The sequence below is a fragment of the Cydia pomonella genome, chromosome 1 (genome assembly GCF_033807575.1).
Source record: "Cydia pomonella isolate Wapato2018A chromosome 1, ilCydPomo1, whole genome shotgun sequence".
NCBI classification, from domain to species: domain Eukaryota; kingdom Metazoa; phylum Arthropoda; class Insecta; order Lepidoptera; family Tortricidae; genus Cydia; species Cydia pomonella.
The window spans coordinates 40,621,237-40,635,600 of NC_084703.1; the positions used below are offsets into that span (position 1 = coordinate 40,621,237).

General features: G+C 38.0%; 1 protein-coding gene across 1 annotated transcript; it reads left to right on the forward strand.

The window, feature by feature from the left end:
• The first annotated feature begins 341 nt into the window (after positions 1 to 341).
• Positions 342 to 13,771, forward strand: LOC133523367 (probable ATP-dependent RNA helicase CG8611). The gene is made up of 13 exons (XM_061858894.1): positions 342 to 578; positions 646 to 1,160; positions 3,779 to 3,947; positions 4,471 to 4,628; positions 4,791 to 5,067; positions 5,351 to 5,588; positions 5,674 to 6,176; positions 6,397 to 6,567; positions 10,228 to 10,316; positions 10,918 to 11,019; positions 11,240 to 11,391; positions 11,551 to 11,770; positions 13,479 to 13,771. The coding sequence occupies exons 1-13, from the start codon at positions 435 to 437 to the stop codon at positions 13,609 to 13,611; spliced, it is 2,871 nt and encodes a 956-aa protein (XP_061714878.1). The 5' UTR covers positions 342 to 434; the 3' UTR covers positions 13,612 to 13,771.
• Positions 13,772 to 14,364: the final 593 nt, after the last annotated feature.

Below are 14,364 nucleotides of genomic sequence, written 5' to 3' on the forward strand. Positions count from 1 at the left end.
ACGTAAGTGTGACAGGGAGGCAACACAACCAACGTGGTTCGCGGTAAGGATATGGGAAAACATCACAAACATAATTATGAAAACTGCAGCCAATAAAACCCTTAAATACTCTTAAGAACGAGAAGACGCGCTAACTAATCTACAAAAGGCCAAATTTCAAAATAAACGCCACCCCTAGAAGCCCTAGAGGTGAGTATTATATTCTTTGCCCTAGAGTCCCTAGCAAAGAGTAAAGTAAGTATATACTGGACAGATGCCATTACTCATAATGGATTTTCCAGTAAAATATAATAACTTGTTAAGTAATGTTATTACATTTTATAAGGATGTTTGTTCTGGCTGGCGTGTGTATACCAATGTATACTCCACTGTCGCTCTTTTTTGCTCAGGGGAAGAATCGCTCGCTTTGAGCGTTTTTGGTGAAACGAAACGCAATGTATTGTCAATCTGACAGTTCTAAACGACAACAAAAACATGCGTGCGCCTATAACCTCAACATAACATGTATATCGAAACCTGATTTATACAGAAAACTGAAAATGGACGACTTGCAGTTAAATATTTCTGTTTCTAAAAAGGTAAGGTATTATTTACAAGAAATATAAGCCATTTTAATGCATATGTCATTTACTATTGAAATCACAGGGCAACAAGAAAACAGGAGGAGGACAGAAAAATGCATCAGAATATAAGTTTATTTCAAAGCCTGCTTTTACGGGAAAAACTATAGCCAAGAAGAGAGCTATTCCAGACAAGAAAACTGGTTTCGAGCGTCAAATTAAGGTGCCTCGGCCATCAGAACCTCAGGTCCAGAAGTCAGTAGATTTATCAAGTAACTTGAGAGATTTGAGCGAAAACAAAGGAAAGTTTCAAGGGAAAAGCTACCAAGATCTTAGTGATGATATACAATTAAAGCAAAAACCCAGGGCTGGTGGCTGGATCTCATCATTGTTCAAAAATAACCCAGATGTGCCAAGAATTGGCCAGAGAGCTGTAAAGCCGGTGGTGGAAAAAGTTTTTGCTGAAAAGAGCTTCTCTGATTTAGACATTCACCCTCACAGTGTAGCCAACTTACAGCAGAATCTTGGCTTGAAAGAGCTTATGGTGGTTCAACAAAGTGCTGTGCCAGTCATTCTGCAAGGACGAGATGCCTTGATTAGGTAAGTTTTTAAATATTATTTGCTATGTTGGGGTTGATAATCACTGCTCATTTGTTTACATAGATGTAATACAATTGTTTATGCCCTCAAATCTTCTGAACCATTGGAAAAATGATTGAGTTGTCTATTGAGATGTTAGAAACATAAATAGGTGGTGACTAATAATCAGGTTTCATTCCTATATGATATATATATAAATATTTAATGAGTTATTTTTCCATCCTCCTAATAGTTATATTGTTTTAACTAAAGTTATAATTTTTTTAAAATTAATTAATTAGTTGTGACAAACAAAATTACAGTATTTTCGAGAATTTCTCTATCTTAGAAGAAAATTTTAAGTCTTATCATCAGTGATCATTATTTTTCCAGCATTTTTGGTGCAGTGCTAGGGTTGTCAGTAGTGCCCAATATTCAATTGTTTGAACCAAGAATCAAATTAAATTAAATCGTGTATTAAACAAATCGGAAATACAGAAAATATTCTCAGAACATGTAAAGCCTAACCCAATATGCATAATGAAATGAAGGGTTAATTTACAAAGAGTATATGAGAAAATGTAACACAGTTGCAATATTACTTTTATTTTCAGAAAATAAACAAGCTGGTTGCTCTTGTTCAACAGGGCAATCAAAATTACAAAAACTAATCGTCCCCTGCGAAAAATGTGAGGAATTTTGGGTTACAGTAATAAATGTTATACAGAATTATAATAACTGATTATATAAGTAAAAAAATAGTGTTTCATTTTAAATGACAACATAATATTACATAATTTTAAACATCAATCATATTATATATGTCGACAACCCTAGGTTACTGTCATGTGTCATTTGACGTCATCGCACCACGAATGCTGGGAAAAGTACGATCACTGCTGATCATCATGTCTTGAAAGTAATTTAAAGTGAAAGTATTTATACACATACACCGCAGTATGTAGCATATAGCAATATATTGCATGGTGATCACACAGTGCAATTTTACTTGTAAAATGTAGAAATTGCAACAGCATGATTTACATCCATTTTATAATATAATAACCCTTTGTTTGCCAAATTCCCACAGCGGGAGGGGAAAAAATGGCTAGACCTGCTCCCATTTAAAAAAACAATTGCTATGTATGCTGGGCGTTGGACACACCATTGCCCAATTAAACATGGAATAACAAAGTTTCTATAAGCCTAACAGTTTGTTGACAATACTGACCAAATGTAGCCTATCCTTGTCTAACGATCAGTACAGAACTATTTTTTGCTACTCAAATTCCTGTCAAGAGAACACATTGCCTCACAGTGGGACATCAGCAGACAAGCCAAATTTCTTCCTGGCAGTAGCGGGAGAATGGTATATGGCCAGGCATGTGCAAAATGGCGTCTGACACGAAGGTGCATGCTAGCATGTGCACCAAAATATAGTAGCTTAATTTGATAATAATTATCATGAGTAGAGCTTGTACAGTGTGTCATCCACGATGACGCGCAGATTTGTTGTTGTATAATCTAACCTTTATTAACATTATAATACGCGTCAAGGCACGCGTCTTCGTGAATGACACGATCTATAAAAGTGGATGCATCTGAAACAAGCTTTTTGCATTCCCATAGGAATATGTGTTGGTTGTGTAGTTGTGTATTGAGTAGTGACCGTGATTTGTCTTATAAGCTCCTATGGAAGGTGATCTAATGAACTAACAAAAGTATAGACCAAAATAATAAGGTTAGAAATGAAATATTCAGATATACAGAAAAAAAATTGGATTTTTGAATGGACGGTATGCAAGTGAAAAACTAAAAACTTTAAAATGAAACAAATTTGTTAACATAGACTCTGTGCGGAAACAGAAGAGTCGTGAAATATATGATGGAACCAATACATTCTACGACTCTTCTGTTTCCGCACAGACTCTACCTATTGTATTTTTTTATTTAACAGTTTATTAATGTCCCCTATTCTAATTTATTTTTTGTTGATTTATCTTTGTGTGAGAGACGGGTGCAATCTAGTTACAGATATTTAGGCATCCAAGTGCAATACATATCATCTTTAAAATTACATTATTGTTGTCACCTCTATTGCTAGAGTTAGACCAAGCTAAGTTAGCAGTGATTTTGATAGCACAGGCTGTGCAAGTGTTATTTGAACTTCAAACTTCTATGAAATTATAATGTTTACTGAACACTCGCAGGCTTGGCTATCAAAATGGCTGCCGACTTAGCTTGGTCTGACTCGGGCAATAGAGGTGACAACAATATGCTAATTAATGGGCAATGCTTAGTACATGGGTCTTTACATTACACCATGATTTATAATATCTAGCCCCACTACTTATATATAATGCTCATAGTTGTCTATGGTCAAGGAGGGAACAGCGGCTCAGTTGAAAATAGCCAGGTACAGTGGGTCAGGACATTTACGCGCGGGCTTAAACCACTGTACCTGGCTATTTTTTACCGAACCATTTTTCCCTCCTTGACCCTACATGACATCGTGATAAACACAGTGTCTGTCTCTATCAATTGTGTGATGTTAAAAAGTGTCATTTTTAGTATATGTATTAAGCCATCCATAATATGCCTGCTGGAAAGCATTAAGATAATAACTAAAATATTTGCAGGTCACAGACAGGTTCAGGCAAAACATTAGCTTACGCTTTACCTATTATAGAAGGGTTACAAGCTATACGCCCAAAGATAAACAGACATGACGGTATCCGGGCGGTAGTGGTGGTACCGACCAGGGAACTGGCAGTGCAGACTCATGAGCTGTTCCTGAAACTGGTTAAGGTACAATTTACTATAGTTCTTATAAGTGCCTTCAATAGTTATGAGGACCTTCATGTAGTGTTGTTGGAAAAGCGCCGTAGTCATACGTATATTCTAGTAGCATCTACCTATCTATCTAATCTGTCTATCTTAAAGAGATTGAGTAACTTTCTAAATAAAGTGCATTTTATTTATTGATGTAATGATTTTATTAATCATTTGACTAGTTTCTAATTTTTAGATTTTAGCAAAATGTTCTGACTTTTTGCCACGGCTTGCTAAGGGAGTCCCCAGAATCGGGTGATCCTGGGGATTCGGCAACCTAATCCGAAGACGTTTACGTAGGCAAGGTTTATATTGAAAATAATGTCATCTGACCTTCCAACCCAGATATTAATAAATATTAATAAATATTTTTGACTTATGTTTTTTTAATACTCAAATTTAATGTATGTTGTAATTTAATTTGCATTTCGAAGTTGCTAAAGTAATCATCTCTTACCAGTCAATTTACTTTTTAAGTCTTGTATAATTTGCCTTGTAGCCATTCACGTGGATTGTTCCGGGGCTATTGAGCGGGGGCCAGAAACGCAAAGCTGAGAAGGCGAGATTGCGGAAGGGGCTCAACATATTGATTGGCACACCGGGACGGATAAATGACCATTTAAGGCACACTCAGTCTCTGAATTTTGCGAAGACAGGGTAAGTTATTTTAAGCTACAATATACTTATTAAAATATTTGTGGAAGTCATTACAGAGGTTTAGAGTGACTTTCACTGTGTACAGGTTTCATTTGAGGGATTTGCTTTAGTTTTGCTCAATTTTAGGTTTTTTTTTATTATTATTATTTAATCAAATTTTAGGTGCTTAGTACTAGATGAGGCAGATCGCTTACTGGACATGGGATACGAAAAAGACGTAGCCGCCATTGTGAAAGCAATCGAAGATCATAAAAAAGCGGCTACCTATGACCCTATAGCCTTGGTCAAAAGTCAAATCAAATCAACTTTTCCTGATAAGGAAGAGGAACCGAAAGAACAGAAGGAAGATGAAGGCAAGACGGAAATAAAACACCATTTGACTGAAGTGTTCTTGTCTAAAGAACGGCAAACTACTTTACTATCTGCTACACTTACTAAGGTGAACAATAAATTTACTGATTTAGGTTTAAGATGGTTAATATTTTTTCAAATTACTCTTACGTTTGATGTAGAGCCTCCCTAAAGCGTAAATAAGACACACTATTGAAAGATTCGTTGTATTAAAGAAAGCTTCATTAGCTCGAACTCAATTGATTTTAAGCGACTGCTTTCACACGAGCAGGTTGTGGGTTCAATAGCAGGATGCTTGTCTAATTTATTATGAAACTGGTTCACATTTTGTGCTGAAAATATGTTTTTTTGCTTTCATGTTTAACGGGTAGGCCGTTGAAAATTTAGCCGGTATCACCATGATGGACCCGGTGTTCGTGGACGCCTCGGAAGGAAAGGCACTCGTCGCAGATTCCTTGAAAACCCCCAAAGACAAGACGAAACAAGGACTGTCCAGTGCCAAAGATATCCAAACAGAAAGCGAGAAGACTAATGTTAAGTCAAACGCTATAGAAGAAAACACGGACCAGAATGATGATGAAGAAGAAGATGCTCCAGAAGAAAAGCAGGGTATTATATCACTTTACTTAACAGTTAAAACAGATTACTTGTATTTAAGAGAAATAAAACTAATTCTTTATATATTTTTTATTAGGTCTGAAGTTGTTTAGACAAGATAAATCCATGTCGTTGTTTACTGTGGACGATTTATCAGACTCTGAAGCCGCTCCAGTTCCATTCCCCGGACTGGCCGAAAAACCACAAAAAAAGACAAAAGACAAGCCAGCTCCAATACCTGGGGTCGTGGACATGGAATCAGATGACGAATACGTCATGCCTACTGAACCCGACATCGCTTCCTCGTTTGAAGCGGCTGTCAAAACAGCCATAAAGGAAGACGAGCTGGTGATGCCAGTGTCAGTGAAGCAATCATTCCTAATAGTCCCAATGAAGTTGAGACTGGTTACACTCTGCTCCCTTATAGTAGAACATTGCGTAACTAACAAAAGAGGCGGCAAGCTGATGGTGTTCATGGCGACTTTGGAGATGGTGGATTACCACGCGGAGCTCATTGAGACTGTACTTACTGGGAAACCAGCGAAATCTAGGCAAAACGAGAATCCAAAGTCCAAAAAGAGGAAAGCCAATGAGGACAAGGTGAGGTTTTCCATTAATTTAACTCTCGAAAAATACCTCGCGGACTTCGCGAATGTACAAAATTCGGCTTTCACGTTATTTTTAACTGTTTATTTTCTTTAGCAAGACTTACGATAGACAAGATTAACGTCGACAATGGTAACAGTATGGACGACAACTTAAGTCCCCATGTTTGTTTGCAAATGGCTTACTTGCTCTAACATTACCTAACTTATGACAGGAGTCGGACGGCGATTCCGAGTTTGAAGTGGACTATCAAGCGCCGCCGGAGGGCGGGCTGGTCCCGGTGGAACTGTCCGTGTTCCGGCTGCACGGCTCTATGCCGCACGAGCGCAGGATCGAGGTCTTCGACCAGTTCCGCAAGGCCAAGAAGGGCGTACTCTTTTGTACGGTGAGTGATCTATTTACGAGTACAATGCTTAGGATATTGATTCCGAGTTTGAAGTGGACATCCAAGCGTCGCTGGAGGGCGGGCTGGTCCCGGTGAAGCTGTCCGTGTTCCAGCTGCACGGTTAGAAGGAAGTCCTATTTTCTATGGTGAATATTACGCCTTCTGTCTAACTATAGTATCTGAAACCACATAAACGAATTACTGGCATAGATATCTATACCTTATCCTATTGTAAGTACCACGTCTCAGAGAAATATAGCTAGCTGTTTTAAAATGAGAGCGTAAATACGTTTGTATGGAGAACCGAGCTTGCTGCGGACCGACCAAAGAAGCCGATCAGTGTGACATAATATTTTCACAGATAAGTCCAATTAGGTGTAAATCGATAAAAAATAATCCATTAATATTTGAAAATATTGTATAGCGTCGAACAGAAGACGGACGTCTCGAGCGCTACCTACCTACTATATCACGTTTTTAATCCACCGACAATGGCGGGCCCGCCACCGCTTGCCTTTGATTGTCGATACTTAATTGTTGTTTGAGTCGTATTAGCCGGTCATTCATCTGCCCCCGCCGGCTCCCAGCTTGCCACAATACGCGTCGATTAACTACCATTATCTGTATTTATTACATCTGTAAGCGCCGCTCGCCTGATACCAAGTTTAAATTATCTTTACAAGAATACGCGCTGTTCATAGATTGTCCGATCCTATCTTGGGAGCTTTTTTGATCAGTTTTCTGTTATATAGTTGGCATAGAAACTGTCATCGTAGTTGCTAGGCTGCCGGTGTCAATAAGAAAATGTTGCCCTTATAAGTTTCATCCCTATATTCAACTATTTTGCGTGTTATTGTTGGTTATATTAATAGGAATTATAAAAACTCAAATGTCAAAAATTCTAATTTTAAGGCTTAAATGTCAAGGTTTCTATGATCAACGCGTACCTTATTAATCAGTACCCCTAGTGTAAATTTGATCGACATCATAACGTGACGAACGCGTTTGCGTTAAGTCTCATTTTGTATAGGATTTTGAGTTTCCAAAACGTCCCGCTTGGCGCGCTCTTTCTAAATCCAATACAAAATGAGACTAAACGCAAACGCGTACGTCACGTTTCGAAATCGAATTTATTTTACACTAGGGGTACTGGCTAACACAAAATCGAACCTACTACTTAAGTGCAATAGACCGGAAATTTTATTATGTATCTTATATGTATAAGTTTACCTGTATTTTTTATTATTATATTATTATATACGTATATTAGACAAAAGACAATTTAATAAGGTATTAAGTAGATCATGAAACTTGAAGAAAAATCTATGTTTATGAGAAACACATAATTTCTCTCAGAAGACACTGCACTAAAAGTTATAGGTGAGTTGTAATATAATTGGCGAAAACTTGTAATCGCCTTTTGATTTTAATACAACTGTATTTAATTTGATAGAATAGTATCTACAGATAACTATAAAAATACACTCTTAAAAAAATTCCACTAACTAAAACGAAAAATCCACATAATGTACTGCTACTTTTTTCCGAACCATTCTTTATCTTTTTCATTCCTAAAGTTTTTCAGTGGCTAAATCAACATCATTGCCATCAATTAATAATTTAGTAGTTTTCTATTGCCAATAACTACGTAGACTTAAGACCCAGTAAGTTAGCGTTCTTCTCTCACTCTCACCGAGCGTTGAGCGAGATGGAAGTGCATGACGGGGACCGCGGATATCATGTTTCTTAATTTAAAGATTTTGTAAGTTAAATATTTAAAAAAACTAATCGATACGTTCTCTCAATCATTAATTTATTAATTGCCATTATTAGAAGCAATTTTCATTTTTTTAGCTTTTGTGCTTTTTAGATTTTTTTTTGAGTTTTTTTTTATCGAGCGAAAGTCAAAAACTCGGCATTCAAATCGATACAGTCCCTCGAGAAAGGCCTCAAGATGACTAATTAAATTTATGGCAGCCGTGTTATGATAAAAAAAAGACTTAAAAAACCCCGACCTCTGAACCTACTTCACCTTAAGAAAAACAATATAGAGACAACGAGAGACAATGTTTTTATTAAAAATATTCCCCTTCAAGCAAGACACGATTAGGAACTTGTAGACATGTTATTTATTAATCTACTATAATCGCAATTAAACAGCAATTACATTTATAATTGCAATTACATGGAGCTAAAAAGTTGAAACAATAATGGAAATTACATTCTAGCTTAGTACTAGTGAGTTCAGTTTTTGCTGGAAACTTAATATGAATTAATTGCTTGACCGAACAAGAAAGCACTTACTGTGCGCCGCAGAAATCATCGTTTTTATGACTTCCTTGAAGTTTGTTAAACAGAAATAGTATGTGCGGTGGTCAGTTGCTGGAGGAAAACTCGAAAACAACATGTGTTGCTGCATATATTTATTTCTTATCATTATGTTATCGACGGTAATTTAACTGAGAACAATGAATAGTTATATATTTTTTGCAATACATGTAGTATCTAATAAAAAGCTGATGGACTTTAATATTGTATGAAAAGACAGCAGTATCTGTAAGGAAAAATCTATTCTATTGACAAAGTTTAGTACAGTTGAAGTTGTTAAAGAACTCTATTATCAATACGCGAGCGTTTGAAGCGGGCATTTTACCCTTGCTGCTAGCTAATTATGTTTGCATTTATGGCGCTCGACTTCGTTCACACCGCTAAGAGTAAGACAAAATATATGTCCCTTGCAGTGCCAAATTAAATAAAGATATTTTAACAATCCTACCTCCACCTTACAGAAAACCGCAGCCAAATAACACTAGACCCTACTCATAGTGTTGTGTTCCTGCCAGTGAGTAAGGTTGCCAGAGCTCAACGAGGGTGCGGAGTTTTAGGGTCGGCAACGCGTATATAACTCCTCTGGTGCTGCAGGCGTATATAGGCTACGGAGACTGCTTACCATCAGGCGGGTCGTATTCTTGTTTGCCACCGACGTAATATATTAATAAAACCGGCCTAGTGTGAGTCGGACTCGCACAGGAAGGGTTCCGTACCATTATTTATAAAAACTGTCACCCATCCAAGTACTGGCCCCGCTTAACTTCGGTGATTGTATGAGAACCTCGAGATTAGAAAGAAATATTTATTTTATTCTGTTTTTAGTATTTGTTGTTATAGCGGCAACAGAAATACATAATCTGTTGAAATTTCAACTGGCTAACTATCACGGTTCATGAGATACAGCCTGGTGACAGACGGACGGACGGACGGACGGACAGCGGAGTCTCAGTAATAGGGTCCCGTTTGACCCTTTGGGTACGGAACCCTAAAAAAACCATACCGCGGGGTTTTGGGCGCGCGAATGTTTTACACCAGCCAAAAAATAGGTAAAAACAGGGCTATATATTTCTAAGTTCATTTAGAGCTTAGGTACTACCAGTATTTTTAGTTCAAAGTTAAATATTTAACTATTTTACAATGAACAAAGATAAAAATACGTGAAATAATTTCCGAACCCAAAACCCGACAGGATAATCCGACAAACAAAATTAATTTAAAGAATTCTTAGAGTGTGTGGTAGTTGAGGTAGTATGGCCAAAAATGAGACGGATGCTTATCATGTATTTATTACGTGACAAACGGGTCATTCTGAGCGAACATTTTATACAGGATGTGGCGGCACGAGGCCTCGACGTGCCGCGCGTGGATCTTGTGCTGCAGTACTGCGCACCTGCCTCAGCCACCGACTACGTACACAGGTATACTCACAAACTTTCGTAAAAGTATCGTAACTCATAAAAGAAAAGTGAAATATTTCACCGACCCGGGCGAGCTTCGTACTCTCGCCTCTCCGGTGACGAAGTGATGCTTATTGCTTACCCGATCTTGGTATACATTTTTTAACATTTTTGACTATAGTTTATTTTCCCCAAAATGGGTTACTGTTGACTCTTAACCTATTTAGCATTTGCTGTAATGCTAAAATATAAAGACATGCATGATATCCCCCGCTGATTTGTTGTAGTTACATGGTCGGCTGGCGTTTACACTTTTCAATCGACTTCAACTCAGTTAAAAATAGTTATTACCTTCAATAATGATGGTGATCTTAGTTAGTACTTTTAAGTGAAATAAATAATGATATGCAATTATTCACATTTCAGTAGAAAAAAATCGCGGTGTTATTACATCGTATGTAGTGTACACTCGATTATTGGTCTTCACATCTGAAGATATAGTATATACGTGAGAATGTTAGTAGCCAATTTAATCGGTTCTTGTCTCAACTCTCCAATGATTATAATTATTTAAGTTATAGTCTATTACCTAGATGTCGTTAAATGCCTGACGTGTGTATAGGGTCGGGCGAACGGGGCGAGCTTCCAACGTGGGCGAGGCTGTGATGTTCTTGCTACCCAGCGAAACTGAATTCATGCGACACCTTGAACAGAAACGTATCAGGTAATTAGCATTACTTTACTATCTATCTATAATACTATATATTCTGTTTCTTGATTAAATCTTTGATCCCGGGGCTGCGTCCAGATTTAGCGGTTTGTGCAAGCTTAGAATAAGTCTCGCGATCTAGTCTCGTAATCTGAAGCTAACGTGCTCATAAGGTCGCACTCGTTTGAACTGGCCCTACCTTAAGTTGTAACCCAAATTAATGACTTGTTATCAGGTTGACTCAACGCAACGAGAAGTTATGTTTAGAGCCGTTGCTGAGCATAGTGCCTGGCGCGGCGAACGCCAACCGCGCCGCTATCGCCGTGCAGGCGCGCCTGGAGCAAACCGCACATACGGACAAGTCCTGGCTACTTAGGGCAAGTCGAGGTAAGCTCGCTTAGTAGTTTAGTATCTACGCAAACATCTAAAATAATGATTATAACAAGAAAGTTTAAGATTTCTTTTTCATATCCATGTCAATTTAGTGACAATCGTTGTATAGTAGCATCTACTCGTTCTCGCCGTAACCTACATTCCTCCCTCCAGCCTACACGACCTGGGTCCGCTTCTACTCCGGCTACCCGCGCGACGTGCGTGAGTTCCTGGACGCCAAGCAGCTGCACCTCGGCCACGCGGCCAAGGCGTTCGCGCTGCGCGACACGCCCGCTGCGCTCGCCAAGCGCGTAAAGTACGACCCGGACCTGAAGAGAGAGCGGCCGGTCAACAAGCTCACAGTGCATGATGAGGAAGAGAGGAAGAGGCCCGGGTGAGTGTTTTTTTTCTTTAGGAGCATGTCACGGACGGATCCCGTACAAACGCTTTTTGTTTCCGTGTTATTTATTAGGTAAAGACTTTTTTTTCTAAACTTTTATCAGTCAATCTCTATAATAATCGATATCGTGCGGGATAGGACAGAAGTACCGTTTGTGGCCGCTGTACCTTATGTGGCTATCTATTGTCTTCACACATTTATTTATTACATACTATTACAAACTCGATCCGTTATCGCATAAATCTTTATATATAAGAGTTTTCTATATATTCATTCAAATTTCAGCTGGTAAAAAACAGTACAAACATGGCCAAAAACGATACTTCTGTCCTACACCGTACACAATTCCGTTCACGTTCTCAGTAATAGGCAGAGTCGACATCACAGATATGTTTACATATTTCGCCTTGTTACAAAGCAGTAAGGTGCAAAAGTGTAAATATATCTTTGGTGTCGACTGTGCCTACGACTGTTGAGCAGCCACTGCCAGCAATCTAAATTACCGAAATTGCTTTACATAAATACTCGCATGTAACTAAATCTATTGCAATCGCCGTTATCTAAATCAGTGAGGGGGACCAATATATAAACCTACCTAATAATAATATATACTCGTACCTATACGAAATCGATGAATATTTTGTGATTACCTAATTATCAATTTATCATGCATGCACCATTGGACTAGCATTATTGGACCGCAACAGACAAAAAAGAACAATGTTACTCTGACTTCGATGAATATAGAATTGTTTATCAATGTCTCTGCCTCACAAATCTACAACTTATACTCCAAGGTGATAGACATGTTAAATTATTGAGATACTTGTGTATGGTTGATTGCAACGATGACTATTGGAGACGAAATGAGAGATGTAGTATTGATAAAATTAAACCACTGTGTCTTACGAGTATCTTCAAAAATGCTTGTGGCATTGCATATAATATCTTCATTTAATACCTTATACATGTATATATTTCTTTAGGTATTAATGTTAGTATTTTCGGACCGACATCGGCTTTATTACACATTGTATGACCTTTTTATGTGTTGTTTATAAAACAATACTTATAACAAACTTTGAAAAGTTTTTAAAGGGGTGTGCTTTTTTTCTGCTTTTATGACTTCATTTACTTAAGTTTTTTACGCTACCATTCGTAATCAGCTAATATATGGATAATTCATAGCAAAAAACTGATTATTTGTTAGAAGCCGTTGTTTACGCCTGGAATTACAAAAGCGGAGTATATTTTAATTTATTTATTTTTGTTTGATTTTTAGTTAGGTATTTAGTTTTTGTAGAAGTAGTACTAATGGTTTATTTATATCTTGTAAAACTCCATGGTTATAAAGAAATATGACTCTTGAGTGACTTTAATTTCATTTTTACATACCTACATCTTGGATATACACTTACCCCCTTATTCATAAACGTGTACTAAAGTTACGATGCCGCTGATCATCGTTTGTCCCTTTCCATAATACTAATACGTCGGAAAGGGACAAACGATGATCAGCGGCATCGTCACTTTAGTACACGTTTATGAATAAGGGGGTTATGGTATATCTGTATATTTCATTCCCGTTGCATTCGCATGTATATAGATTCTACTAGTATTTTTGTAAAATTCCTATTTCGTAGTATTGACTTACAAAGTTCATTTATGGTACTTTGTGTTTGAATAATATATCGTATTCCAGGTTCCCAAAGGTTAAAGCAGGGTTGAGCGGCAGGATAGTAAACAAGCAGAGCTCCATGCACACCGCCAGCGAGTTCGACAGCGGACTGCCGCCCCTCGAGCAGGCGCGCAAGAAACAAAGGAAGAACAAATGACACCCGCCCACTTCCGACCAACACTCGCCCGTCAACTACCAACTCTCCGTCAAAATCTTCCGACTACGCTAACTGGCTCGCTGCAAGGACTCATTGATATTGCCTGTGTATCTAATCCCGTGTATCTTGTACTTAATGTAATTAAAAAATATATACTCCATCAAGTCATTCTCATTTCGCCCCGTGTGATTGGCTTTTAGGTTTATTTTTAAGGACTAATGAAAGATGGACTCCGGCCAAAATTCTAATCGCGACCCGAGTTAATGGAAGCGGCCGACGGCTACCGTTTTCATATTTCTGACTCACGAGTGACTCGAATGAAAAATGATTTTAAACCATTACTGTGCCCCGTCCGGCCTTTTGATATTTAAATTTTTTTCAAGCGGCTATCATTATGGCGGGATGATTTGCGAATTTCGCCCCAGCTCGTGGTTTTTGTCGGAGTCTGAACGAGTTTTTTGTCGCTCTCATTTAGGATGTTTTTATTGCTTCATAATGACAAATTAAAAGAGTATTGTGAGGCGCTTTCATGCGGTAATCTGCGGTCTTTTCGGGGTTGAAGGGCGTTTTACGCGGAGCCACGTTACGGGTGACTCAATCTTGGGAGTCCGCAACGGGATTACTGCCGTTATTGTAATAAGTCAATCTAATTGTAATAGCTATAACAAACGTTCATTGGTAACAAACTAAGTGCTCTGTAGCAAAAAGTGAATAGGCAAGGCATGCATAATGTCATAATAAGTGGTAGTTTAG

What these genes read in the sequence shown, in the direction of transcription:
- LOC133523367 (XM_061858894.1), top strand. Translation starts at nt 435, where the DNA reads ATGTATTGTCAATCTGACAGTTCTAAACGACAACAAAAACATGCGTGC. An exon ending in TGTTCCTGAAACTGGTTAAG is followed by an intron (nt 3,948 to 4,470) that starts GTACAATTTACT and finishes TTTGCCTTGTAG; the next exon opens with CCATTCACGTGGATTGTTCC. An exon ending in CTTGAACAGAAACGTATCAG is followed by an intron (nt 11,020 to 11,239) that starts GTAATTAGCATT and finishes ACTTGTTATCAG; the next exon opens with GTTGACTCAACGCAACGAGA.